General features: G+C 36.3%; 1 protein-coding gene across 1 annotated transcript in view; it reads left to right on the top strand.

Annotated features, from left to right (window-relative positions):
* LOC138306423 (C-type lectin domain family 1 member B-like) overlaps positions 1-27026 on the top strand; it is a 51432-nt gene that overhangs the window by 19053 nt on the left and 5353 nt on the right. The window contains exons 2-3 of the mRNA XM_069246870.1: positions 23537-23624; positions 26474-26568. Coding sequence (XP_069102971.1) covers positions 23582-23624; positions 26474-26568 — 138 coding nt within the window. The 5' untranslated portion in view covers positions 23537-23581. The remainder of the gene's footprint in view (positions 1-23536; positions 23625-26473; positions 26569-27026) is intronic.

Here is a 27026-nt window from a genome sequence, read left to right as displayed (position 1 = left end):
AGGGCAAAATCTCTTATTTTAACCTTTAATATCCTACTCCTCCTTCATCCTTGGGTTGATTTCATCCATATTTGGTGTGAAACATCATTTAGGAAGGACAATCATATTTTACATAAATGAGCCTGGTCCGACCCCTAGAGGCTGAGGGATGGGGCCCCAAAAGGGCAAATTTTCTTATTTTAAGCTTTAATATCCTACTCCTCCTTCATCCTTGGGTTGATTTCATCCATATTTGGTGTGAAACATCATTTAGGAAGGACAATCATATTTTACATAAATGAGCCTGGTCCGACCCCTAGAGGCTGAGGGATGGGGCCCCAAAAGGGCAAATTTTCTTATTTTAAGCTTTAAAAACGTACTCCTCCTTCATCCTTGTGTTGATTTCATCCATATTTGGTGTGAAACATCATTTAGGAAGGACAATCATATTTTATATAAATAAGCCTGGCCGACCCCTAGAGGCTGAGGGATGGGGCCCCAAAAGGGCAAATTTTCTTATTTTAAGCTTTAATATCCTACTCCTCCTTCATCCTTGGGTTGATTTCATCCATATTTGGTGTGAAACATCATTAGGGAAGGACAAACATATTTTATAACAAGAGATCCCAGAGGGATCTTGGCGCCCACCAAAGAATGATCTATATCTGACAAAGGAAAGATGGATCTTTTCTCTACTTTTAAACTTTTTCAAACATACTACATATAAAATTTGAGACAGATCGCTTCAGTTCCTTTTGAGAAATAGCGGTAACAAACTTCAACTATCAAAATCCAAGATGACTCCTTGGCGGCCATCTTGTTGATCAATCGGTCCCAAATCACAATATGCACAACTAGGACCCTAGGGGAACCTACATGTGAAATTTGAGAAAGATCCATTCAATACTTTCTGAGAAATAGCGATAACAAACTTTGAATATAAAAATCCAAGATGGCTGCCTGGCAGCAATCTTGTTGACCGATCGGTCCCAAATCAAAGTATGCCCAAGTAGGGCCCTAGGGGAACCTACATATGAATTTTGAGACAATTCCCTTCAGTACTTTCTGAGAAATAGCGATAACAAACTTTGAATAACAAAATCCAAGATGGCTTCCTGGTGGCCATCTTGTTGACCGATCGGTCCCAAAATGCAATATGCACAACTAGGTCCCTAGGGGAACCTACATATGAAATTTGAGACAGATCCCTTCAGTACTATCTGAGAAATATCTATAACAAACTTTAACTTTCAAAATCCAAGATGGCTGCCTGGCGGCCATCTTGTTCACTGATTGGTCCAAAAATGCAATATGCACAACAAGGGCCCTAGGGGAACCTACATATTAAATTTGAGAAAGAACCCTTCAGCACTTTTTGAGAAATAGGGATATCAAACCTTAATTATCAAAATCCAAGATGGCCGCCTGGCGGCCATCTTGTTTTTCCTATCAGCCTCAAAATCTGTATGGCACAAAAAGGGACCAAGGGTAACCTCCATGTGAAGTTTGAACAAAATCCCTTTAGTAGTTCTCAAGAAATATTGATAACAAACTTCAACTCAAAATCTGTATGGCACAAATATGGACCAAGGGGACCCTCCATGTGAAGTTTGAACAAAATCCTTGCAGCAGTTTTTAAGAAATAGTGATAACAAGCATTGTTGACGGACCACGGACGCAGGGCGATTTGAATAGCCCACCATCTGATGATGAAAAGCCCACCATCATCAAAGCCCACCATCTGATGATAGTGGGCTAGATGGTGGGCTAAAAATGAGCATGGTCAGACCCGCATAGTACCTGCTGCCCCTATTGCATGATCGTAAAAGGCGACTAAATTTAGGATATTATCTTTTCTCTTCTTCCCAACTGACTTTATCTTTCCTAATGCCTCTCTTGGCACCGCCTCACTTTTGGCCTTGAGTTGAGCGTTCGCCCCTGTGAGGAAGGCTCTGGGTTCTGTCCGCTGGTCGAGACACTCCAAAGTCTATAAAAGTGGTAGTTCCTGCTCCTGCTTAGCGTTCAGCATACAGGGAGTGTGACGACTGGTTCGCCCGTTGTCAGTATAATGTGACCGGGTGGGGTGTGTTGCTTGGTGTCTTCGGCGGCATGCTTCAGTGATATAGCACTATAAAAAGGGCAACAGTTCCACTATACAAGAAGACACAACACGAACATACCGCAGTCTCCCAGTACACTCACCTCGCACAACATACACGCAACACACCGCATACATGGGAGGCCGTCCTTACATGACCATAGCTGTTAATAGGACGTTAATAAATCAAACAAACAAACAAACAAACCGACCCGCATGGGCCCGAAGGATGGGCCCCCAAAAGTGTTAATTTTAGCTTTAAAATCCTACTCCTCCTTTATCCTTGGATTTATTTCATTTATATTTGGTGTAAAATATCATTGAGGAAGGACAATTATATTTTATATAAATGAGCCTGGTGCGACCCCTAGGGGCTGAAGGATGATGCCCCGAAAGGGCAAATTTGCTTAATTTTAGCTTTAAAATCCTACTCCTCCTTAATCCTTGGATGGATTTCATCCATATTTGGTAAGATATCATTGAGGAAGGACAATTATATTTTATATAAATGAGCCTGGTCCGACCCCTAGGGTCTGAGGGGTGGGGCCCCAAAAGGGCAAAATTTCTTAATTTTAGCTGGTCCATTTCCTGTTTTAGGTTTCGGTCTTCGATTTCAATGAAAATTGGTCTATAGGGGTTTTAATTGATTCAGAAGGAGGGACTTTAGGTGAGGACAATCATATTTTATAAAGGACCGAGCTAAGATCCATTGGGATAGTAAGGCGGAGGTCTAAAATGGGAGCTTTGTTGAAATTTGACTTTAAAATCTGACTCCTCCTTATATTAATCCTTGAATGGGTTACAACCATATATGGATGAAGGGCTATCAAGTTTTTTCAACAAATGGCATTTACCTATTTCAGAAACTTAAATATTCAACTAAGGAGTTCCTTGTATTGTTTATATTAATTGTTAACCAATACTTTATACTGTGACTTTGTTTTGTGCCATGAGTCAGATGACCGTTAAGGCCCATGGGCCTCTTGTTACTCAATCTGATTAAAATACAGATCCATATTATCACGACGTTTGATAAGAGGATCTGAGAAAATCCCATTAGGGGTCATGTTCAGGTGACCTTTGGAAATAGCCAATTGCTACTTGCAAAATTTTGACAATGAATTTCAGGGACGAAATAGTTTGAAAAAACTGTCAGAATTATTTTGGTTTACGTAGTCAACTTGCCTAAAGAGCACAATAAAGCTAATTGTATATGTATACTTGGACGAAATATAGTTTTCAATTGATGTGACAAGGTGTAAAAAATGTATCTTATATGAAGACCATGTGGTATAAAGGTCATCTGGAAGTGACCCAGTATGGGATATTGCCAGATCCTTCATATGACGGAATGGTTATAAGGATCTGTATTTTAATTAGATTGGATTTTGACTTATAGATATATATAGAAATCAATAAAGTCTTGTGGCGTAGGAAATATTTATGCTGCAAATAATAACATAAAACGCCTTTTTAAAAATAATTATACACTATGTAAATAACGATGTGAAAGGTATGTTAATAGTGTTAGGAGATTTTAACGATACACTCAAACTGATCGACAGAAAATGCAGAATTAAAAAAAAAACAAAGAGAAATAAAGTTAATAATTTAAATTCTCTCATAAAAGCAAATAAATTAAAAGGCATATGGAGGGTTAAAAATCAAAGCAAAGAACACTACACCTGACTCAGAAATAATCAAGAGTGAAGCCAGTCGCATAGACCTATTTCAATTTCAACAAAATTTTATTTCAAACAAGTTGAAATAGGATCGAACAACAGGCAGTGCCTATGTAAGTTATCTCCCTGGTAACAAAATGTATATATACAAATGACATGAAAGAGTATTTGAAAGCATTTAAAAGTATATGTTTCAGAAGTCATGACAATATATTTTGTTTTTCAAAAAGTATAATAATGAAGAAATGAGAATGCAGCAGTCATGAGGAAATTACCTTCACCCACCAGATACAGACCAGAAAGTCCATGTGGCTAATAAGTCAATGGTCATCCACCAATGGGATTCAGAAATTTTACCATGGCTGCTGTATTCATGTTTATGATTTAAAAGATAAAATATTGCAGAATATTGAGATAAAGTTTGGTCTAAATTTATACTTGTCATGACACATGCATTAATTTTAACAATTACCTAAACAGATATGTAGCTAAGATAAATGTATTAATCATATATTTTAAATAGTATGTCAATTTATATAATAATACGTAAAATTTACAACTAATAAATGATAAATGATAAATGCCCATCGGAACAGATGCTATTATAGAAGTGTTTTTCAGAACTCTATTTTTTGATTAAGGTATGATATCTTTAACCACGATTAGCTAATCAATTCTTCAAAGTAATTGATGAATCATACAGTTAGAAGTACAAAAGGAAGAATCAATAAGTAAAACAATTATGATGGTGGTTATATGTTATGAAATCTATTAGTAGCCCTTACAAAATCTAGTGTACACTGAAAGATATTCAAGTTTGTTTCATTATTACAATCATTACAGCCAGACAAAAGTATTTGAAGGTCAAAGTGGTTATGAGTAAAATTTATTTAACTTATTTTGGAGAGTTCTGCGCTGTTCATTGTATTTACTACAGGAGAAGTAATGTTCAGTGGTTTCATATGCATTACCACACTCGCACAATGGTGACTCTGCTAAGTGATCATTATAAAGATCAAAGTTTAAATTACTACAGGAGTTCCGTAATTGACATATCAGAATATTATCTTTCTTTTTGCCTGAATTAAAAAAAAAATTGTATTTAGAATTATCTGTGGGTGTGATATCACTAATATTCTGGTTTATAATTTTTTTAGGTTAATAGAGGTGATATTGGTTAAATCAAATCCAAGTGCAAGTTATTATATTCTTTCAGAGTTTTTTAGAATAAAACTATTAGCATAAAAGGTAGATCTACTATAAGGAATTGCAAATAATCTTTCATTTCTTAACAAATATCGGTTTTCATTATTAAGGTATTGTTAAATTAATTCGTTTAGATAGGAGGGAGTAGTTCCTGATAAAATTTTATAAAGAAGGACAAGTCCATGTTTTTTTCGCCTTGTGGCAAGTGTATCCCAGCCAAGTTCTGAGTAAAGTTTATAATGAGATGTTCCCTTACGCAGTCCGGTGCTAATTCGGGCAGCCTTTAATTGAATAGATTCAAGAAGTAATGTTTCCTGTTGTGTAAAAAGTATCAAACAAGATATCACCATATTATAATATTGGTCTAATATATGAAACATAAATATTAGTTAAATATTTTCGACTCGATTTATATTTAACAGTTTTTAAAAACAAGCTTTTTTATAGATGAAGTGAATATGGTGGTGCCATTTACCATCCCCATAAAGAAATAAGCCTAGATGTTTGTGGTTTTTGAAATTTTTGATAACCTCATTTTGGAAGACATCTGGACATATAATATTTCTTTTGCGACTGAAAGTAGGCGATTCTGTTTTATCTGGGTTGAATTTAATATCCCATTTTTTAGATCATTTATCTATATTTCCAAGGTCCTCAGATAAACTATTTGCTGTATCTAAGGGAGAGATGTCTGTGACCTTACAAAGAGAGGTATCATCTGCAAATAGTCTTTTATTAGTCGTGATATTAGACGTGCATTAATAAAATCAACATCACATCAAGCGATTTCCTTAAAAATGAAGAACAACCATTCCTCAAAAGGCGGCGGGGTTTGCAAAAATAAATAATGGTGTCCATAGCAATGTAAACTATCAGAATAAGATAAAACAACATAACACCAATGTCAACAACACAACATAGAGAAACGACTTAGTTGGGACACATGCAAAGTTGAAATCCAGGAACATACCATCACATTCAATACAGATTCTTATTATCACTACGTTAGATTGAACAGAGTGGTTATAAGGATCTGTATTTCAATCAGATTGCATGAAATTATGTAAAAAAAAACCAAGCAAAACTTACAAAAAACAAGTAGTAAAAATGACACAGAAACTACAAGCTTTATAAGATGATTTAGATAAAAATCCAATCAAGTTGATCTGCAAAATAGTATAGAATCAGCCTATAAGTATAAGGCTAAAGGTGCACAATCCCAGTCAAAAGCAAACTGGATAGAAAAAGGGGAAACAAATCTAAATTCTTCCTGGGGTTAGAAACCAAATGACCAATTACAAAGCAAATTTGTACACAAATTAAAGATAACGATGACATAATTACTATTAAAAAAATGGAGACCAATCACAATTATAAATAGTGATTATAAAATTTCTGCAGGAGTACTAGCCCAAAAACTAACATCTGTTTTACCAGATATTATTCATACTGATCATTACAAATAAATATATTCATATATAGGCTTTAACATCAGGCAAATACAGGATATCACAGAATACAAAATAGAGCAAATCCTAACGGAACACTTTCATTTATTGATTTTTCAAAGGCATTTGAGTCCCTCGAATGGTCATTTATACTAAAGGCTTCGGAAAAGTTCGGTAATTTTTTCCTTTCATAAAACATATCCGGTGTGATTTTAAATAATAGGTGGTTATCAAATGAATCTAAAATTAGTCGAGATATACGTCAAGGTTATCCGTAGTCTGCTTTGATGTTTGTGATAGCGGTAGAAATAATGGCAGCTAGATTAAGATCAAACAAAAATATTAAAGAAATTCCAATAAAATTTAAAAATAATGTGAAACATACGCTCATATCCCAGTTCGCAGACGAATCAACACTATTTCTAAAATCAAATCTTAAATAAATCCGGCCTTAAATTTTAATATCAGAATATAAAAACGTTATTCAGGACTAATGCTTAATAAAAAGAAACTTAAGGTCTATGGTTAGGTACCTGGAACAATAGAGAGAAGATGTATGAGGGGATTAATTTCTCAGGTGAACCCATAAAGTGCTTGGGCATATATTTTGGTAATAATAAAAAAAACTTCTGTGAAGGATTAAATTGGAAGAAAGGGAAACTAACCATATTTGGGAGAATACAAATAATTAAAGCTCTAATCATTCCTTATATCTCATATAAATTAACAAATAGGGAAAAGTATTCAGTCACTTCTGTATGATTTCATATGGGATAGGAAAAGAGAAAAAATTAAAAGAACAGTTTTAATAAGAATTTAACCCAAGGAGGTCTGAAAATGCGTGACATTGAGTGGCATAGTAATGTATTGAGAATTATGTTGGTTACAAGGCTTATTGATGAGAGTGAGGCTAACTGGAAAATTATTCTAAGATATATGTTCGGTATATATGGCAAAGACTTTCTAATGTTCAAGATGAACTAGACTCAAATCAAAACGCGCATCGAGCGGATGTAAACAAGTTTATTTTTGAGATGGCCCCTCAGCGATTTTTCTTTCTTCTATAGACCTACCATGTATGATGACAGTAGGTCCTTATAAAATTAATCTCAATAAGTTCTTCCCTTTATTTATTGAAATACAAATCAAACATAGCAAATACTCACCAAAGTCAGGATTACCAGTTGTGTACGCTCTTGTACATGTATGATGGTATAATTTAATTATATTTATATCCCGAGTTGCGATACGGTCTGCACGAACACGTGTTATCAAAAGACACTATATTTTTAAACACAAAAAATAGACTGCTTTAGCCTGATTGTATGGTTTCATTATGAGATGCAATCTGTGAGTAAAGAGAGGTAACTCCGGGAGGAACACGAATTTATTTTTGTGTCAATGAAAATAAAAAATATAAATTTTAAAATTACGATGATGATATGGCTGGTTTTACTCTTATTCATTTAACTTCATTCATTGATGAAGTTTTCGAGAGTAAACATTGTTTTTTTCTTGTACTTTTCAATAATCCACCAAGCTATTTTTTTCAGTTACTAATAGGTACAATAACAAAAACTATCATTCTCACTCTAGAATATCTGTAAAATTAAAGGAATTAACAAAATCTAGCATTTAAAAAATGAATAAGTAAATTATCGATATTAAGTGTTGAGCCATTTATCTGAGTAAAAAAACGAAAAAAAACCCAACAACAACTGGGTAAATGAGGTATTCAGGATGGTCGTATATAAAGTTCCGATTGTTGAATGTTATAGCTGCAGTTTGTTATGAAATACAAGAGGCCCAGAGGGCCTGTATCGCTCACCTGGTTTTTTGTTAGTAATTATCACAAGACTCTGACAATTAGAAAAATAAGCAAAATTGACTCCCAAAGTTTAATTTTGAATCACAACCATACAATGATGCTATTGATACCATACAAATATGCTATCCAATACATAGGTTCAGAGACAAAGTAATTTATATGAAAATAGTAGCCTAATTGACCTTTTGACCTCGCATCTATTGCCGTCTAAGGCCCCGGGGGTCAGCCCTATCATTTGTACAATTTCAAATCCCAACCCTATAAGGATGCTACCATTGCATTATAAGTGCTCTTCCATTCTTAGTTGCAGAGAAGAAGTCGTTTATATATTGAAATTGACCACTTTTTGACCTGCAAGCAGGTTTACGTATATATTGTTGTTTTTTCATAGGATTTGGAAGAATGTAAACAAAATAATACATGTTTTATATTTATATATGATTCAAACAATTTTTAAATTAACAATTTTATAAAGAAACGGAAAAAATATCCCGACCGGGGCGACGTGCTTTCATTTTTGTTAAAAATGATGAGTGTCAAATGAAAACATTACCTCTGTGCCTATGTTCGTCCTACGATCGAGTCTTTGAGGTGGACGGGCGTAAGATCCTCTGATAGAGGTCAGTTATAAACATATCCTCTTGTCTTTGTTCTTTGGTTTATTTTACAATAAAATATTGAACTTTTTGTCGTCGCGGATGAATAATTCTACCTTACGTGAAGAGTCATCATTCGCTGTTCAATTGAGTAAGCTCCTCCCACTTTTGACCGACTTTTATTGAATAATTACGTCACATTCAAATGACGATTTTATTGCATAAAATATAAATGAAAAAAGTCATGTGAGTGTAAATATAGGGATTGGATTTCGCTTTTATGTTAACCATGCTTGTATGGAGCAATTCCTCTAAGAATATATTCAATATGGGGCGCTAACGCGCCCCATAGAATATATTCTTAGAGGAATTGCTCCATACAAGCATGGTTAACATAAAATCGCAATCCAATCCCTATATAAGTGCTCTTCCATTCTTAGTTGCAGAGAAGAAGTCGTTTATATATTGAAATTGACCACTATTGACCCCGCCCCTCAAGCCCCCGGGGGGGGGGGGGGTCAGCCCTATCATTTGCACAATTTTGAATCCCCACACTATAAGGATACTACCATTGTATTATGGGTGCTATACCGTGCTTGGTTTCAGAGAAGAAGTCGTTTATATGGAAATAGCCAAATTGACCCCTTTTGGCCCCGCCCCTCAGGCCCCTGGGGGGTCAGCCCCATCATTTGTACAATTTTTAGTTAGTAGCCCATAAGGATGCTACCAGTCAAATTTTGTTGAAATCCGACCAGCGGTTATGGAGAAGAAGTCGATTGTTGACGGACGGACGGACGGACGGACGACGGACGCCGGACGCCACGGTATGGCATAAGCTCACCTTGGTCCTTCGGACCAGGTGAGCTTATAACAATGACAGCTTTCAAATATTTCTAAAAGATGTTTTTTCTCAGCTTGATCATATATCAATAATGTTCATTTCGAATAAAACTTGAGATAACCTAGACGAAACGACTACTGGTCGTCTCAGGTGACCTAAAAATAAAAATATTGTTAGAGGTATCTTTATGATTTCAACAGTTATGAAAACAGAATGATGTTTTTAGTGTTCAATCAAAATTAATATATTGAAACTTACTTTTGGAGAAAATCTAATTTGTCCCTGTTCCCCCGTTGCAAAAATTCACTTGGAAGTTTTTTTTTATCAATACCGTGTTTATTCCCGTTAAAACAAGCATGCTGACGCCCTTCGACTCAACCAAAGAAGCGGAACAATATCAATAAACAATGAATTTTCAACACAAATATCGACATAAATCAGGCATATAACTCGATACCAGATAATAAGAATTTCTTGTAATAGTTGCGACGGGAAAATACTACGATTACAGCAAATACATGTTTAATAGGTTTATTTTGATTTCCAATTCTAAATTGATGCTTAGATCCCGAACATTCTAGTGACGTCACTTTTTGTAGGGGTGAATGAAACGTCAGTCAATCCTGCCAAATAGTGACGTCACAATCACAAGAATGATGTCGCTTATATATTCCCCACGGTAGTGAAAAGGAGTACATGTACATACTCATTCGGTTTAGTGAATGCATCTTTTATTGATCATTAAAAAGCGTCTCGTTTTTAGCGAAATCATGTTAACAACAAGCAACTTGCTTGCTTTCGTTTAGAATGCCATCTGCATGCCATGTCGTCGCATAATTTATTAATATGTGCCAGATTCAAAACTCTTTCGAGGATAAAAAATATGTGTCCTCATTTAGATTAATCAGTTTTCTTTGCGAGACCAACCTTGGTGCCGTTTACGAATATTTAACACAATCTAATAAATCAATTTTGAAATGTTCGATACTGTCGCTTTTTTCATCAGTGAAAAGTAGAGTACTGTATATTTCATGAGGAATAAAATTACAAACTCTTATTTCTGTTTTTGTTGATACGAGGTAAACGACTTTCGTATTTTGTCATATTTGTGACAGATCAGTTATGTACATATTTATTATACGCTTTTGACATGTGTCGCCAGAGTATAAAAAATGTACGTTACAAAAACACAAATATCCATAAAAAGATATACAAAACCAATTTAAAACCACTAAATATGTATATCATGCATTGAGAGTATATATTCTGCGAGATAAATGTAAACTGATATTCAAAGTACAGAATATAATGTTGTAGGAATATGACGAAATCGGATATATCGAGCGTAGAGATAAGACTTGAAATGTTCGTTACCGTTTTTCTCGCAACTCCATTGTGTACTTTAAATTTAGTCACGATTGTTTGTTCATGCGTGTTCCACACTTCAACTTTAATAGAAATTCAATTAAAATTTCTACGTAAAAGTTCTACAAATAACCATATATCTAAAAAAGTGACATGTACGTTACTGCAATGTTCGTTACCAAATCTCGGATATCGTACGACACTACGCGGTAAGCGATGCTGACTCCATTTGATGATAAACCACGTGTCTAAGTTGCCACCCGCCATTTTTTCAAGTACCTTGTTTAGAAGTATATCAAAGTTCAGAAGTTATCTAAGGATAAACCTCATCACCATTGTAAGTATATCTTAATTTACTTATGTAAGGTTGTCATTATTCATATTATTAACATATGTATGTCAATAAGATTAAAAATTGTCCAATTTATAATAATATACAAACATATGTGATGTCTTATAACATACCGCCCGTTGATGTTAGTGTCATTGAAGCGAAATGTTCGTGATTTTGGGTAACGAACATTTTATTATTCATTGGGATGATTTAGAAGTGATTTCTTTAAAATGTAGACAAGTTTGTGTATGATGTAGAACATTTCTCTCATCATTAAACTTAAAAACAAATTTAGTATATATATATATCGAATTTATCAGTTTGCTATGTACATATGTTTGTTTGAACTTGACATCCAACGTATTTGTTTTCTAATGCTATACCACTTTTATATCTCACAAATTTTGACGTTATAGAATGAATACAAATCCCGAGGTTTCGAGATGTTCCCATACTGACAAGTTCGTGTAATTAATTTCATTTACTTTTTCTATGCTAATGCTTTATTGATATAAGTAATAAGCTTCTTAAAATAAGTAACGTATGTTTCAGTCATTGGTAACGTACATTTCAATAAGTACGTATAAATATGTTTCAACAAAGGATGTTACGTACGGTCATAGCTGGTAAAGTTATCAAGAAATAAAGGTGTGCTAGTATCGTTAGTAAAACTACCGGTGTGTGCAGAAACCGAATTGGGAAAGTTAGTGGAAAGTCCATAGATATCGATAAGATGAAAAGAGTACGAGAAGTCAGACGGTATACAAACGATGTCATTGCTTTTCTTGAACGTGATGATTATAGCAGGAATAGCAGGAGCCTTCCAGGCAAAGCTGACAAAATCAAAATAGCGGAGACAACAACACAAAAGAGAACGCTAACTGATTACCTCTCAAACCTTCACTACAAATTCCTCAGTGAAAACCCTGCGGTAAAGTTGTCCTTGGCATCATTTTGCAGAATAAGGCCAAAGTACATTCTACCAACGTCTTTTATTTCTCGCAGTAGCTGCCTCTGAACAAAGCATCATAATATGACACTAATCTTGAAAGCTATACGACGTATAGATACTGATGTCCCTGTCAATCCGGAGATGTTCATAAAGGATCCAGTCAGACAGAATAGACGAGTAGATGATAGATCAAGAGATGAAATATGAAGAGTGGAGGCGTGTAGTAGAGGGAAAGGGGAATATAAAATGATAATGCGGGTTGTCCATGTTACTGCTTCCAAAACTGATTTCGTCAATCATCTTCGACGTCAGACATCTGATTTCAATGACCACGTGTCAAGAATGAGAACACAGTATGAACAAATTCGGTTACTCAAAGATAAACTCCCAGTAAATCATGCTGTTGTATACATGGATTTTGCAGAGAACTACAAAAGTAAGTCGGTAGAGGAAATTCAGTCAGCGTACTGGAACCAGACGTCGGTTATTCTCCATCCGACAGTGGTTTATACCAGGAAATCTGAAGGGACGACATCAAACATCAAAGTTTGGTTCTGGTCTCCGACGAAATTTCTCACAATGCAACTACCGTTGTTACATTTGTGAAAGATATTGTGGAGACAGTAAAAGATATTGACCCTGATGTCAAAATGATCCATTATTGGACAGACAGTCCAACCAGCCAATACCGAAATAAAACAATATTCAACATGATTGCAAATCATGAAGATATTTTCGGGATCAAGGCCAGGTGGAACTTCTTCGAGGCCGGCCATGGGAAAGGGCCATGTGATGGCTTGAGTGGTACTACCAAAAAATGGCTGATCTAGCAATGAAGTCGGGAAGAGCAGTGATTCAGGATGCAAATGATTTTTATGCATGGACAAAGTCTGAAACTTGTACAATGCATAATGTTAAGTTTTCATTCGTCTCAAAGGGTACATGTGAACAAACGGGCGACGAGCTGAAGAATTCATGTTCAAAACCTATTAAAGGCACTATGAAGGTTCATACCGTAGTAGGACTCGGCTCTAATGTCGTATGTATCAGAGATGTAAGCTGATATTGTGATGAATGCCTGGAGTGGAATCTTTGCTCCTCGTGGAGGATTGAATCAACAGCGAATGCGACATTGCGAAAATGTGACAAACCTGATGGAAATCCGATGGAAACTAGTATGAAAATTGATGCAACTGCCAATACCACTGATTCATCCATTAATCGCGTGAACAACCACCAACGGCGAGGACCAGATCAACACCGATGATTTTGTGGCAACTCTGTATGACGGAAAGTTATATGTCGGGCAAATTGTTGATCACGACCCCGAGGATGAGCAATTTGCGTATCATTTTTCTTTCATGGAGAGGAAAAAAGATATGTTCCACTGGCCTTAACGTGACGACCTCCTTTGGTGCGGGAGAGGTGATATTGGCTTCAAAACAGAAGTACCTAAACCCTCGGGCAAGTCTGGGAGGTTGTTTGTCCTATCTAATGGGGACTTGGCAAAACTTGATAGTTTCTAATGAAGTCAGGCAAATCATTTTGTTTTAGAAATGTTCGTTACAGGAAAATTCCTTGACTCGATAAAAACGGTCAAATAATTCAGGAACATACACACTGTGTTTATTTTTCTTGCAATAGTTGATTTTACTTACAAATATATAAATTGAACGGCGCCGGGATATATAAAAGTACTTCTAGTTAGGTAAGTTTCCGAAGTAACGTACATTTCTATGAAAACAAAGATGAGGTTGGAAATATTACTGAGTAATAAACTTCTATTTTCTGAGTTAGTTCATGTTCTTGGGTTGCGTTACGTTTTGAGATCGCCTTAAGAATAGATGCAATATATATCCTTAGTGGTCTACCAACTTCAATACGAAGTTACATTCAAACGAGTATGAAGTTAATATACTGAATACAATTTTGTTAATTCAACTGTGATGGAACTCGATACACTTGATGGCAACATGTGGCTGAAGTATTTTTAGTACATTGTATTTTCGTTTCGCCCGTGCGATATTATTTGCATCATTGTTATGACCTTAACATATCGACTTTACATGAAATGTTCGTTACTTTTTCAATAAAGTTTTGAACAGTTTCCTTAAGGTAAACGGTTTTCTTGAATTTTGATTTTTCAATTTTACATTAAAAACATAACATTCAACTTGAGTGCTTGTATGTTTGATTTTATTTCCAACTTAATTTTTCACATTTTATGAAAATTGAAACACGTCAATGTTTTAGAAACATATGATATAATTTTAATAATTTGCAATTTCGAGTTAATTTTAGGTTCAAAGTATACACATTTTCGAAAATAAATTCAAAGATTGAACTTGACTGCAAATAATCGTTACCCTTATTTATCAAATAAGATATGAAATAGGGTGATACTGTTATTATTTCATCCAGAAACATATGGTAGTCTGCAAACAATATCACTGTAACAGACATTTCACCCAAGCAAACTCTTGTTAATTTCTCTAATGTTCTGGTAAAAATTTCTCAAAAACCTGTGCTTTGATGATAAAGAATTCTGAAAGATATGTCTATAGAAACACGTATAAACAGTTTCACTAGGGTGCAATGAAATATTTCAATAATTAATTAACCAATTGCTTCTCCTTACTGAGAAAGTGTGTCTGAGTTGAAATTTGTAAAGTTGAAGGTTTTGTTAACACAGTAGTTTTTTTGCTGTCCCTATTACTGCTATGATATAGAACCCTGGACATTCTACATAATATTTGTTTGAAACAATTGTATAATTATATGACTATTCGATAAGAAAAAACCATGCTGATCATACTTCAAAAAGTTTCACTGCATCGAATAGTAAAACAATTTAACTTTCTCACTGTTGTTTACATCTGAAATGGTCATAATTACAATATTGCTTATATTTTACGAGATACTACCATGACACAGTAGAAATAGAATCATAGAATGTGTGAGTGACAATACACTACATTATTTAATTTATTTCATCAGTTGAGGTGATACATACACATGTAGCAACTAAAAGTGTATATTCTATTGATAATTAATACAACTTTATAAACATCAAGTATACATGAATCATTACACGTGAAATGATGTGATGTTAATTTAATGAGTTCTAATTGCATTTACATTGTTTCCAAATTTGTTTGTTTGATTATTGTGACGTCGTATTAAACAGCCAGGATCAATGGCCCTTTAGTACTTCTTTGATATCATTGCAAATCGTCGCAAGGTTCCATTGAACGGAAATCAAAAAGTAGTTATTAATAATGAAAATTTTCAATAACAGTTAATATTCCATTACTGAAAATAGATCTTCAAAGACAAAGTGAATTGATAGAACCCATCATCAAATTGCACGTGTTTTCTGTGCTTTTAACGCCAAATTTACCATTTAATAATTGATTTCATATTATTGTGCAATGTAATACTGCTTTACAAAGAAACTATTTATGAGGCAGTGTAATGTGGAAGCAGACCTTAAATAAAATCATTAATAAATCATAAAAAATAATATGCCATGAAGAAAAAAAATTCCGGTGCGTCATTTCATATATATAAGGCGTAAAAGTAAACCCCGATCAAAAAAACATAAGTTTAGAATACATCAACTTTACGAAGTAATTGGAGCCTTAAATAAGAGCAGAAAGGGCTTGAACAATAGTTCGAGACTTCGGCACTTGGGGTATTTTTCACCTCGCCATTTTCCCCCAGATATCTCGACACTTGTCGTTACAATGATACAATGTATCGCTCACCTGGTTTGTAATGTCAAGTAATGTTCTGAATACAGGTTCATTGTTCTTTCCTGAAAGAAAATTAAATATTTACCTCTACTTCCCCTATTGGTCACCACCCCTCCTGCCCCCGGGGTGTTAGCGCCAAAATTTATACAAACTCTGTTCCCGTTCGCCTAAGGATGTTTTTTGGCAAATTTGGGTTCGATTTATGCGGAACTCTATGACAAGTAGTGATTTATAGGATTTACCTCTATTTCCCCTATTGGGTCAAGCCCCTCCTATCCCCTGGTGGGGTCAGAGCCAAAATTAATACAATATCTGTTCCCTTTCCCCCGAGGATGTTCCTGGTAAAATTGGTTTACATTCCATGCAGAAATGTATGGCTGGCAGTGATTTAAAGGATGTTCCTGGTAAAATTGGTTTACATTCCATACAGAAATGTATGGCTGGTAGTGATTTAAAAGATTAACGTCTATTTCTCCTTTCGGGCAACGCCCCTCATGCCCCCCGGGGGTCAGCGCCAATATTTATACGAAGTCTGTCCCTCTTCCCCAAAGAAAGTTTCTGGCAAAATTTGGATTTAATCCATGCAGAACTTTAGGACTAATAGCAATTTATAGAATATTCCTCTAATTCCCCTATTGGGCGACGCCCCTCCTGCCCCCCAGGATGTCAAAGCCAAAATTTATACAAACTCTGTTCCCCTTCCCCAAAGAATGTTTTTGACCAAATTTGGTTTCAATCTATGCAGAACACTAGGACTACCAGGGATTTATAGGATTTACCTCTATTTCCCCTATTGGGCCCGCCTCTCATGCCCCCAGGGGGTCAGAGCAAAAAATTTAAAAAAAATCTGTTCTCCTTCCCCAAAGGATTTTTCTGGCCATATTTGGTTACAATTCATGTAGAACTCTATGAATAGTACCGATTTAAAAGATTTACCTCTATTTCCCCTATTGTGACCCGCCTCTCCTTCTCCAAGGAGGTCAGAGCCAATATTTATACAAATTTTATTCCCTTTCCCCTAAGGATGTTTCTGGCCAAATTTGTTTACAATACATGAAAACGTTTAGACTAGTAGCATTTTAAATCATTTACCTCTCATTTCCCCTATTGGGCCGCGCCCCTCCTGCCCCCATGGGATCAGAGCCAAAATTTATACAAACTCTCTTCCCATTCCCCAAAGGATGTTTCTGGCCATATTTGGTTACAATTCATGTAGAAATCTATGAAAAGTAGCGATTTGAAGGATTTACCTCTATTTCTCCTATTTGACCCGGCCCCTCCTGCCCCTGGAGAGGTGGGGTGGGGTTGGTTGTCAGAATCAAAATTTTTAAAAGTTCTGTTCCCCTTCCCCCAATGGTGCTTCTGGCCAAATTTAATTATAATCCATGCAGAACTTAGGACTAGTAGCGTTTTAAAGGAAATGTTGACGGACGGACGGACGGACGGACGCCGCCGCCCCATGACATAAGTTCACTGGCCATTCGGGCTACGTGAGCTAAAAATAACAACACCTGGTCGGGACTATGTCAGGATTATTTCATGTAAGTTTAAGCTTAATCGCACTGGTAGAACTTGCGAAAAAAATTTAAAATGTGAAAAAGTTAACGCAGAGCGCACGGCTGACGACGACAGACGAAACATGAAGACTATAGGTCCTACGAATCAGATGACCTAAAACATATGAACTGATTTGGAATGTTGTTTTGCGGATTTTCAAAAAATAGTCAACTATGACCTATCTTAGCACTGGTTGAAATGGGATTAGGTTGGGAGTTACTCAAATTATGAAAAATTGATCGAGGACCCCATGTTTTATTACCTTGGGCATATAATATGCAAATATTGTGTTGTGTAATTGACTTCGGTTTTCCTTTCCTTTTTGGGCTATTCATTGATTTTCAAGTGGCAAAAATAAGGCAAAACATGATAATTACGTATAGAAACGGTTTCGGGAAATAACGAAAATTAGTTAGCATTTGTAAAAATACAAGACTTTTGTACAAATATATATTGTTCTATCGTTAGAAATATAGGATAAAAAATCAACTGGATCGAGACTACATTCACCTTAATAATACATATTTTTTTATATTTTTTTTTCGGCCAACAAATTTGCACGGGTAGCATATTTCAAGCTCAAATATCTAAAAAAAAGTAGTTTTTCTTTACAGATTTGAAATCTACATGAAAATGCAAGATAATAAGACCTGTTAGAAAAAAAATGGGATGGGTTTTCCCAAAAGTATGGAGCTACCTTAAAAAAGACATTCTACATTTCTGTTTGAACCATAATACTACGGTAATTCGACTAGGGAAACAAAAGATACTTATCATACTTTACAAATGTTCACTCCATCGAATATCGAACCGATCAACTACCCAACTGTTGTTTACATCTGAAACGGTCACAGTTACAGTATTGCTTATTATGTTATGATATACTATCGCAAGCATGCAGAAATAGAATCATTAATTATAGCATATGTAACTGACATAATGTTAAATTATTAATTGATCAATTGAGGTGATAAATATAGCAAATGAAAGTGTATATTCTATGGATAATAAATGTAACTTTATTAACACAAATTGTACATGAAAAATGACGTCTTGTCAATTTAATGATTTCTAATTGTATTTACATTGTTACCAAATAAATTGAGGTGATACACATATCAACTAAAAGTGTATATTCTATAGATAATTAAAACAACTTTATACACATCAAATGTACATGAAATTATTACACGTTAAATGTTGTGATGTTAATTTAATGAGTTCTAATTGTATTTAAATTTTTACCAAATCGGCCCCAGTCGCCATCAAAAGGAAATCATTGTTAAAATGTAATTATTAATAATGAAAATTTTCAATTATAGTTTAAATTAACTTACTGAAAATAGCACTTTAATGCAAAGCCATCTAATGGAACTCATCGCCAAATTGGACGTTTGTGTGTGCTCTATGACGTATACAGACTAATCATACTTTTTGAAAATTGATTTAATATATTATGTATTGAAATACTGCTTTACAAAGAAACTTTTTATTAAGGTAACACTTGCGTAATGCCATTTACACCACATACAATCACAAGTTTTGTTTTGTTATATGTTGTTGCTATGACAACTTTTAATTGGGTACATATATTGTGCATTGTTCCGATTTACAAAGAAAGCATCCTTCTTGAATATTTAAGATACCATTTGAATAATGCCATTTGCACCACGACCGAATACATACAACTGATGTTTGTTTCCAACCTGTTTCTATGACGACTTGTAGTATTTTATACTTGATTCGGATGTATCACTAACCACAATCTCTGTTTTTCGCTGCTGCAAAAACATGTAATTGTAAATTGTTGGTGAATTTAAATTTTTGGTTATCTGAACAAATACAAAAGCCGTTATCATTACAATATTACCATTATGTGTAAGAAATATCGATTGACTTGCAGTTCCTACTGCATCAGGCATGTATTCCTACGTTTTCAAAACCAAATTCCGCAGGAATTCTAAACATGTTATGAATTATTTGACCTCACAGATAGCGATACAAACATGATGTCATCGGTGTTTGAAGTGAAATTGTGTTTTTTGCTATTGTTTGTGACATTGATTTTGTTCGTGGAGTCAGTTGTAGAACTACGCATCCCTTTCATCAAGCCGCTTATCAAACAAGAAGTTCTGATAATCCCAACATCTACGTACTACCAATGTCTAGAGATTTGTGTGACCTTCAAATTATGTCGACACGCCCAGTTTGATATTAACAATAATAAATGTGAAATGAACTCGGACGATGACGAAAGACAGAGGGTGTGGAGCATAGATTGGGAAAATCTTAGAGCCACCAGGAGAAGCGCTATACCAGAGGTAAATATACTACTTTAATAACAAGAGGCCCATGGGCCTTAACGGTCACCTGAGTTAGAATATATAATGAAACAAATTAAAGACATATAAACACTATATGCTGGGCCTTGAAGTTGGTCAGTGATTTATAAATTTGACTTTTTAGACTATGAAGAGTATTTGCTTCCATGAAACCTGTGAACTTAGAGGTATTTTTTGAAATTTTAATCATTATGACCCTGTTTGCTCCTAAACCTCTGGTCCTCCAGGGCGTCATCGAGGACGTTTGGATGTAAAAATGCTATATATTAGGCTAATAATTCAAGTTTGACTAATTTCCTACGAAAATTGGGCAAATATTGTTCACAAATATGTTTTTCCTATATAAACTAAAGTAAACTTGACCCCTCCCCAGAGGGTAACGTGAAACCCCAGGGTCATACCTTTCCATCTATAACAAGAGATCCCAGAGGGATCTTGGCGCCCACCAAAGAATGATCTATGTCTGACAATGGAAAGAGGGATCTTTTCCCTGCTTTTCAAACTTTTTCAAACAAACTACATATAAAATTTGAGACAAATCACTAAAGTACTTTCTAAGAAATAGTGGTAACAACCTTCAAAAATGAAATCCAAGATAACGGCCGTGCAGTCATCTTGTTGACTTATCAGTTACCAAATGCAATATGCACAACAAGGGCCCCAGGGGAACCTACATATAAAATTTGAAAGAGATCCCTTCAGTACTTTTTTTAGAAATAGCAATAACAAACTTTAACTATCAAAATCCAAGATGGCTGCCAGGCGGCCATCTTGTTGACCGATTGGTCCCAAAATGCAATATGCACAACCAGGGACCTAGGGGGACCTACTTACGAAATTTGAGACGGATCCCTTCAGTGCTTTCTCAGAAATAGCGGTAACAAACTTTCACTATCAAAATCAAAGATGGCCACCTGTCGACCATCTTGTTGACCGATCCGTCCCAGAATGCAATATGCACAACTAGGTTTCTAGGGGAACCTTCATATGAAATTTGAGAAAGATCCCTTCAGTGCTTTCTCAGAAATAGCGGTAATAAACTTAAACTATCAAAATCAAAGATGGCCGCCTGTCGGCCATCTTGTTAACGAATCGGTCCCAAATTGCAATTTGCACAACTGGGGTCCTATGGGAATCTACATATGAAATTTGAGAAAGATCCCTTCAGTACTTTTTGAGAAATAGCGGTTACAAACTTTGACTATCAAAATCCAAGATGACCGCCTGTCGGCCATCTTCTTGATCGATCGGTCCCAAAATCCAATATGCACAACTAGGGCCCAAGGGGACCCTATATATTAAATTTGAGAAAGATCCCTTCAGTTCTTTTTGAGTAATTGCGGTAACAAACGTTAACTATCAAAATCCAAGATGGCCACCTGTCGGCAATCTTGTTGACCGATCGGTCCCAAAATGCAATATGCACCACTAGGGTCCTAGGGAAACCTGTATACGAAATTTGAGAAAGATCCCTTCAGCAGTTTTTGAGAAATAGCGGTAACAAACTTTAACTACCAAAATCCAAGATCGCCGCCTGTCGGCCATCTTGTTGACTTATCGGTCCCAAAATGCAATATGCACAACTAGGGTCCTAGAGGAATCTACATATGAAATTCGAAAAAGATCCCTTTAGCACTTTCTGAGAAATAGCGGTAACAAGAATTGTTAACGGACGGACGACGGACCACAGACGAAAGGCGATTTGAATAGCCCACCATCTGACGATGGTGGGCTAATTATTTGATTTTACTATATCCAGAATTTTAGAAGATTTTTGAAGTTTTAGCTATTTGACCCCTTTTTTAGCCCCGCCACTCTGCTTCCAGGGGGTCGGCCAGGACCAATGTGGATATGATATTAAAATGCTATCTCAGGCTAATAATTCTAACCAAGTTTGACTCGTTTCCAATGAAAATTGAGCAAAACATGCTCATTAATGTGTTTTCCCTATATAAACTATAGTAAACTTGACCCCCTCCCCTGGGGGAAACGTGAGACCCCAGGGTCATATAATTCACAATTTTTGTAAAGGATCTAAGACCTTTCTATTAATGAAAAGTATTTGATTCTACCATTTCCAGAATTTCAGAAAAAGATATTTGAAGTTTTAGCCTATTTGACCCCTTTTGACCCCGCCCCTAAGGCCCCTGGGGGTAAGTCATAGAAAATTGGTTAATAGGATTAAATTGCCATCTCGTACCGATAATTCTGACAACATTTGACTCATTTCCTATTACAAATGACCAAATAATGCGCAAAAATGTGTTTTCCCTTTATAAACTATAGTAAACTTAACCCCCTCCCCAGGGGGAATCTAGAGACCCCAGGGTCATATAATTCTCAATTATTGTAAAGGACCTTAAGACCTTTCTATCTATGAAGAGTATTTGATTCTACCACATCTGTGAGTTGAGAAGATTTTTGAAATTTTACTCAATTTTACCCCCTCCCACAGCCCCCTGAGGGGTGGGGACCATATAATTCACAATTTTGATTGGCCTTATGCCTTAGAAGGTTTGTGCAAAATTTCATTGAAATTGCTTCAGCAGATTTGGAGAAGAAGTCAACAAGAGCTGTTGGAGAACAGCAAAGCTCGCCTATTCAGAAGAAGTTGATGTTCAAGTATTTACTATTTAAACATGGAAATATGACAAATTAACAGACTCAAAAACACCCTAAAAGGCCCCAAATTGGTTGTATTATCACGTTCAGCATCCATACACATTAGGAAAATAAAATCATAAACATTTATGATGACTTATGCTTAAACAATCGACAAATTAGAAACTTGCTCAAAAACTTTAACATGGAAATATGACAAATTAACAGACTCAAAACCCCCTAAAGGGCCCCAAATTGGTTGTATTATCACGTTCAGCATCCATACACATTAGGAAAATAAAATCATAAACATTTATGATGACTTGAGCTTAAACAATTGACGAAACAGAAACTTGCTCAAAAACTTTAACGTGAAATGGGACGCCAACGCTGACGCCGACGCCGGGGTGACAACATTAGCTCCCCCTTCCCCCTATTCTTCGAATAGGCGAGCTAAACTGTAAATTGTTTACGGACATACGACGGACAAAAGGCGATTAGAATAGGTCACTAGAGACTTCGACTCAGGTGACCTAACAAGTGATAGTAACAATCACAAAATTTCAGGGGAGAGACTCTTGGTTCTCGTTTGGGTTATTAGATATCAACAGCGAGGGTTATTTTAGGATTTCTCCAGGTGTTAATTCTGTTGAGGTGTGTTATAATTAATTTCTTTATTTTTTGGAGGCTGCGATATATTCGTGTTGTGTCTCCTTGTAATTGTTCTAGAACTTTTTTTCCGTGATATAGTCAGGGAAGCATACCGACAGAGATACACAATAATCTACACATATGGTGGTGGGAAAGGCGGCTGGTTTGCGGCTTGATAATGAAGTTCCCTACTCGCCAAAAGTGTTGATGGCCCTGTTTATCATCTAAAAGACAAAATAGAGTAGAAATTTTATTTTGAAGTATTATGTAAAATATAATTGATTTTATAATTCTTTTGTAGGGCATTGGCGGTGTATGTCAAGGACACACGTGTGGTATAGAAGAGATGTGTATCCAGGCTGGAACAACGTACCATTGTGTTAAGCATGGTAATATTAACATTTCACTTGCCATCACTAGGTTACAGGGCATAGAGTGTTACCGATATCCGCCATGTTCCTCTCGTCTCGTCTGAGTTAAGGATTTTCATTTCTTACAAACAATCGAGTTATATGACGTTAAAGTTTTAGTATCTAGTTATTACGTATCTGCCTTAAGGGGTATTCACTCCTTACCTACATATCGAGTTATCTGTAGTTAGGATTTTTACGGTAACAGGTAGACTGCAGCATATTTATATGGTAAAAATGAGACTGTATGGTTATTTTTATGTTCTTTGTTTGTTTTATTTTGATGGTAACATGGATACTGTGGTATGGTTATTTGTAAGGTAACAAGGAGACTGGTGTGGTTATTTGTATGTTTACAACGAAACTGTGATATGGTTATTTGTATGGTAAAAAAGAGAATGTGGTATGGTTATTTGTATGGTAACAAGGAGACTGGTGTGGTTATTTGTATGTTGACAACGAAACTGTGATATGGTTATTTGTAAGGTAACAAGGAGAATGTGGTATGGCTGTCCCCTGGCCGAGACACACCAAAGTCTATAAAAGTGGTAGTTTCTGCTCCTGCTTAGCGCTCAGCAAAAAGGGAGTGGGACGACTGGTTCGCCCGTTGTCAGTATAATGTGACCGGGTGAGGTGTGTTGCTTGGTGTCTTCGGCGGCATGCTTCAGTGATATAGCACTATAAAAAGGGCAATAGTTCCACTATACAAAAAGACAAAACATGAATATACCACAGTCTCCCAAGACACGCACCTCGCACACATCATACACGCAACACACCACATTCATGGGAGGCCGTCCTTACATGACCATAGCTGTTAATAGGACGTTAATTAATCAAACAAACAAACAAACCTGCTTAGTGCTCAGCAAACAAGGAGTGGGACGACTGGTTCGCCCGTTGTCAGTATAATTTGACAGAGTGGAGTGTGTTGCTTGGTGTCTTCGGCGGCATGCTTCGGTGATATAGCACTATAAAAAGGGCAACAGTTCCACTATACAAGAAGACACAACATGAATATACCGCAGTCTTCCAAAACACACACCTCGCACAACATACACGCAACACACCGCATAAATGGGAGGCCGTCCTTATATGACCATAGCTGTTAATAGAACTTTAATTATTTAAACAAACAAACAAAGGAGGAGACCGGTATGGTTATTTGTATGGTAATTTGTATGGTAACAAGGAGACTGTGATATGGTTACTTGTATGGTTTGTTTGTTTGATTAATTAACGTCCCTGCAGGTAGGGCGTTAGAATTGTACCTGCTGCCCCTATTGCATGATCGTAAAAGGCAACTAAATTTAGGATCTTATCTTTTCTTCTTAACTGATTGTATCTTTCCTAATGCCTTCCTTGGCACCGCCTCACTTTTGGCCTTGCGTTGAGCGTTCGCCCCTGTGAGGAAGGCTCTGGGTTCTGTCCCCTGGCCGAGACACACCAAAGTCTATAAAAGTGGTAGTGTCTGCTCCTGCTTAGCGCTCAGCAAACGGGGAGTGGGACGACTGGTTCGTCCGTTATCAGTATAATGTGGCCGGGTGGGGTGTGTTGCTTGGTTTCTTCGGCGGCTACTTCAGTGATATAGCACTATAAAAAGGGCAATAGTTCCACTATACAAGATATAACAAGAATTTACCGCAGTCTTCGAAAACACACACCTCGCACAACATACACGCAAAACACAGCATACATGGGAGGCCGTCCTTACATGACCAAAGCTGTTAATAGGACGTTAATTAAACAAACAAACAAACAAACAAACCTATTAACAGCTATGGTCATGTAAGGACGGCCTCCCATGTACGCGATGTGTTGCGTGTATGTTGTGCGAGGTGCGTGTTTCGGGATTCATGTTGTGTCTTCTTGTATAGTGGAACTTTTGCCCTTTTTATAGTGCTATATCACTGGAGCATGCCACCGAAGACACCAAGCAACACACCCCACCCGGTCACATTATACTGACAACGGGCGAACCAGTCGTCCCACTCCCTTTTTGCTGAGCGCTAAGCAGGAGCAGAAACTACCACTTTTATAGACTTTGGTGTGTCTCGGCCAGGGGACAGAACCCAGAGCCTTCCTCACAGGGGCGAACGCTCAACTAAAGGCCAAAAGTGAGGCGGTGCCAAGGGAGGCATTGGGAAGGATAAAGTCGGTTAGGAAGAATAGAAAAGATAAGATCCTAAATTTAGTCGCCTTTTACGATCATGCAATAGGGGCAGCAAGTACAATTCTAACGCCCTACCTGCAGGGCAGTATTTGTATGGTAACAGGGAGACTGTGGTATGAATATTTGTATGGTAACAAGGAGACTGTGATATGGTTATTTGAATGGTAAAAAGGAGACTGGTATGGTTATTTTTGTATGTTAACAAGAATAATGTGGTAGAGTTATTTGTTGAATAACAAGGAGAATGTCACGGTTATTTTTATGGTAACAAGGACAATGGTGTGGTTATTTGTATGGTAACAAGGAGAATGTGATATGGTTATTTGAATGGTAACAAGGGGATTGTGTTATGATTATTTGTACGATAACAAAGAGACTGGTATGGTTATGTGTAGGGTAACAAAAAACTGGCATGGTTATTTGACAATGTATGGTAACAAGGAGACTGTTATATGGTTATTTGCATGGTAACAAAGGGACTCTGGTATGGCTATTTGTAGAGTAACAAGGAGACTGGTATGGTTATTTGGATGGCAAAAAGGAAACTGTGGTATGATAACTTGTTTGATAACAATGAGACTGTGGTATGATTATTTGTATCGAAACAAGGAGACTTGTGTAAGGTTATTTTCATAAGAACATTTGTTCATTGTAGGTTACCTCACCACGAGATGCCCACAAAATTGGGGACGAATAAATGATATTTGTTTTACTGTATCATTGGACCAGAAGACCTGGGAAGAAGCAAAGGTACTGTGTATTTGATAATCATTAGCTCACCTGTCTGAAGGTTTTTTTCCCAAGGTCACTGGGGCAAAAAAGGCTAAAATATTTAGATGAATTCTTAATAACCAAGAGGCCTAGTGATCTGATATTGAATCTGACATGTTGGGATGAATGGCTACGAAGTTTGTTTACATAAATGACCTTGACCTTCATTCAAGGTCACATAGGCAGAATTATCTTGTAAAACTTCTGCTTCATAAGTAGTTTCTGCTCCTGCTTAGCGCTCAGCATACAGGGAGTGGGGCAGTTCATGTTTTGTCTTCTTGTATAGTGGAACTATTGCCCTTTTTATAGTGCTATAACACTTAAGCATGCCACCGAAGACACCAAGCAACACACCCCATCCCGACACATTATGCTGACAACGGGCGAACCAGTCGTCCCACTCCCTGTATGCTGAGCGCTAAGATTTTGTTTGTTTG

This window comes from Argopecten irradians, chromosome 13 (assembly GCF_041381155.1).
Source record: "Argopecten irradians isolate NY chromosome 13, Ai_NY, whole genome shotgun sequence".
Lineage (NCBI taxonomy): Eukaryota > Metazoa > Mollusca > Bivalvia > Pectinida > Pectinidae > Argopecten > Argopecten irradians.
This window is presented reverse-complemented; position numbering and strand designations above follow the sequence as displayed.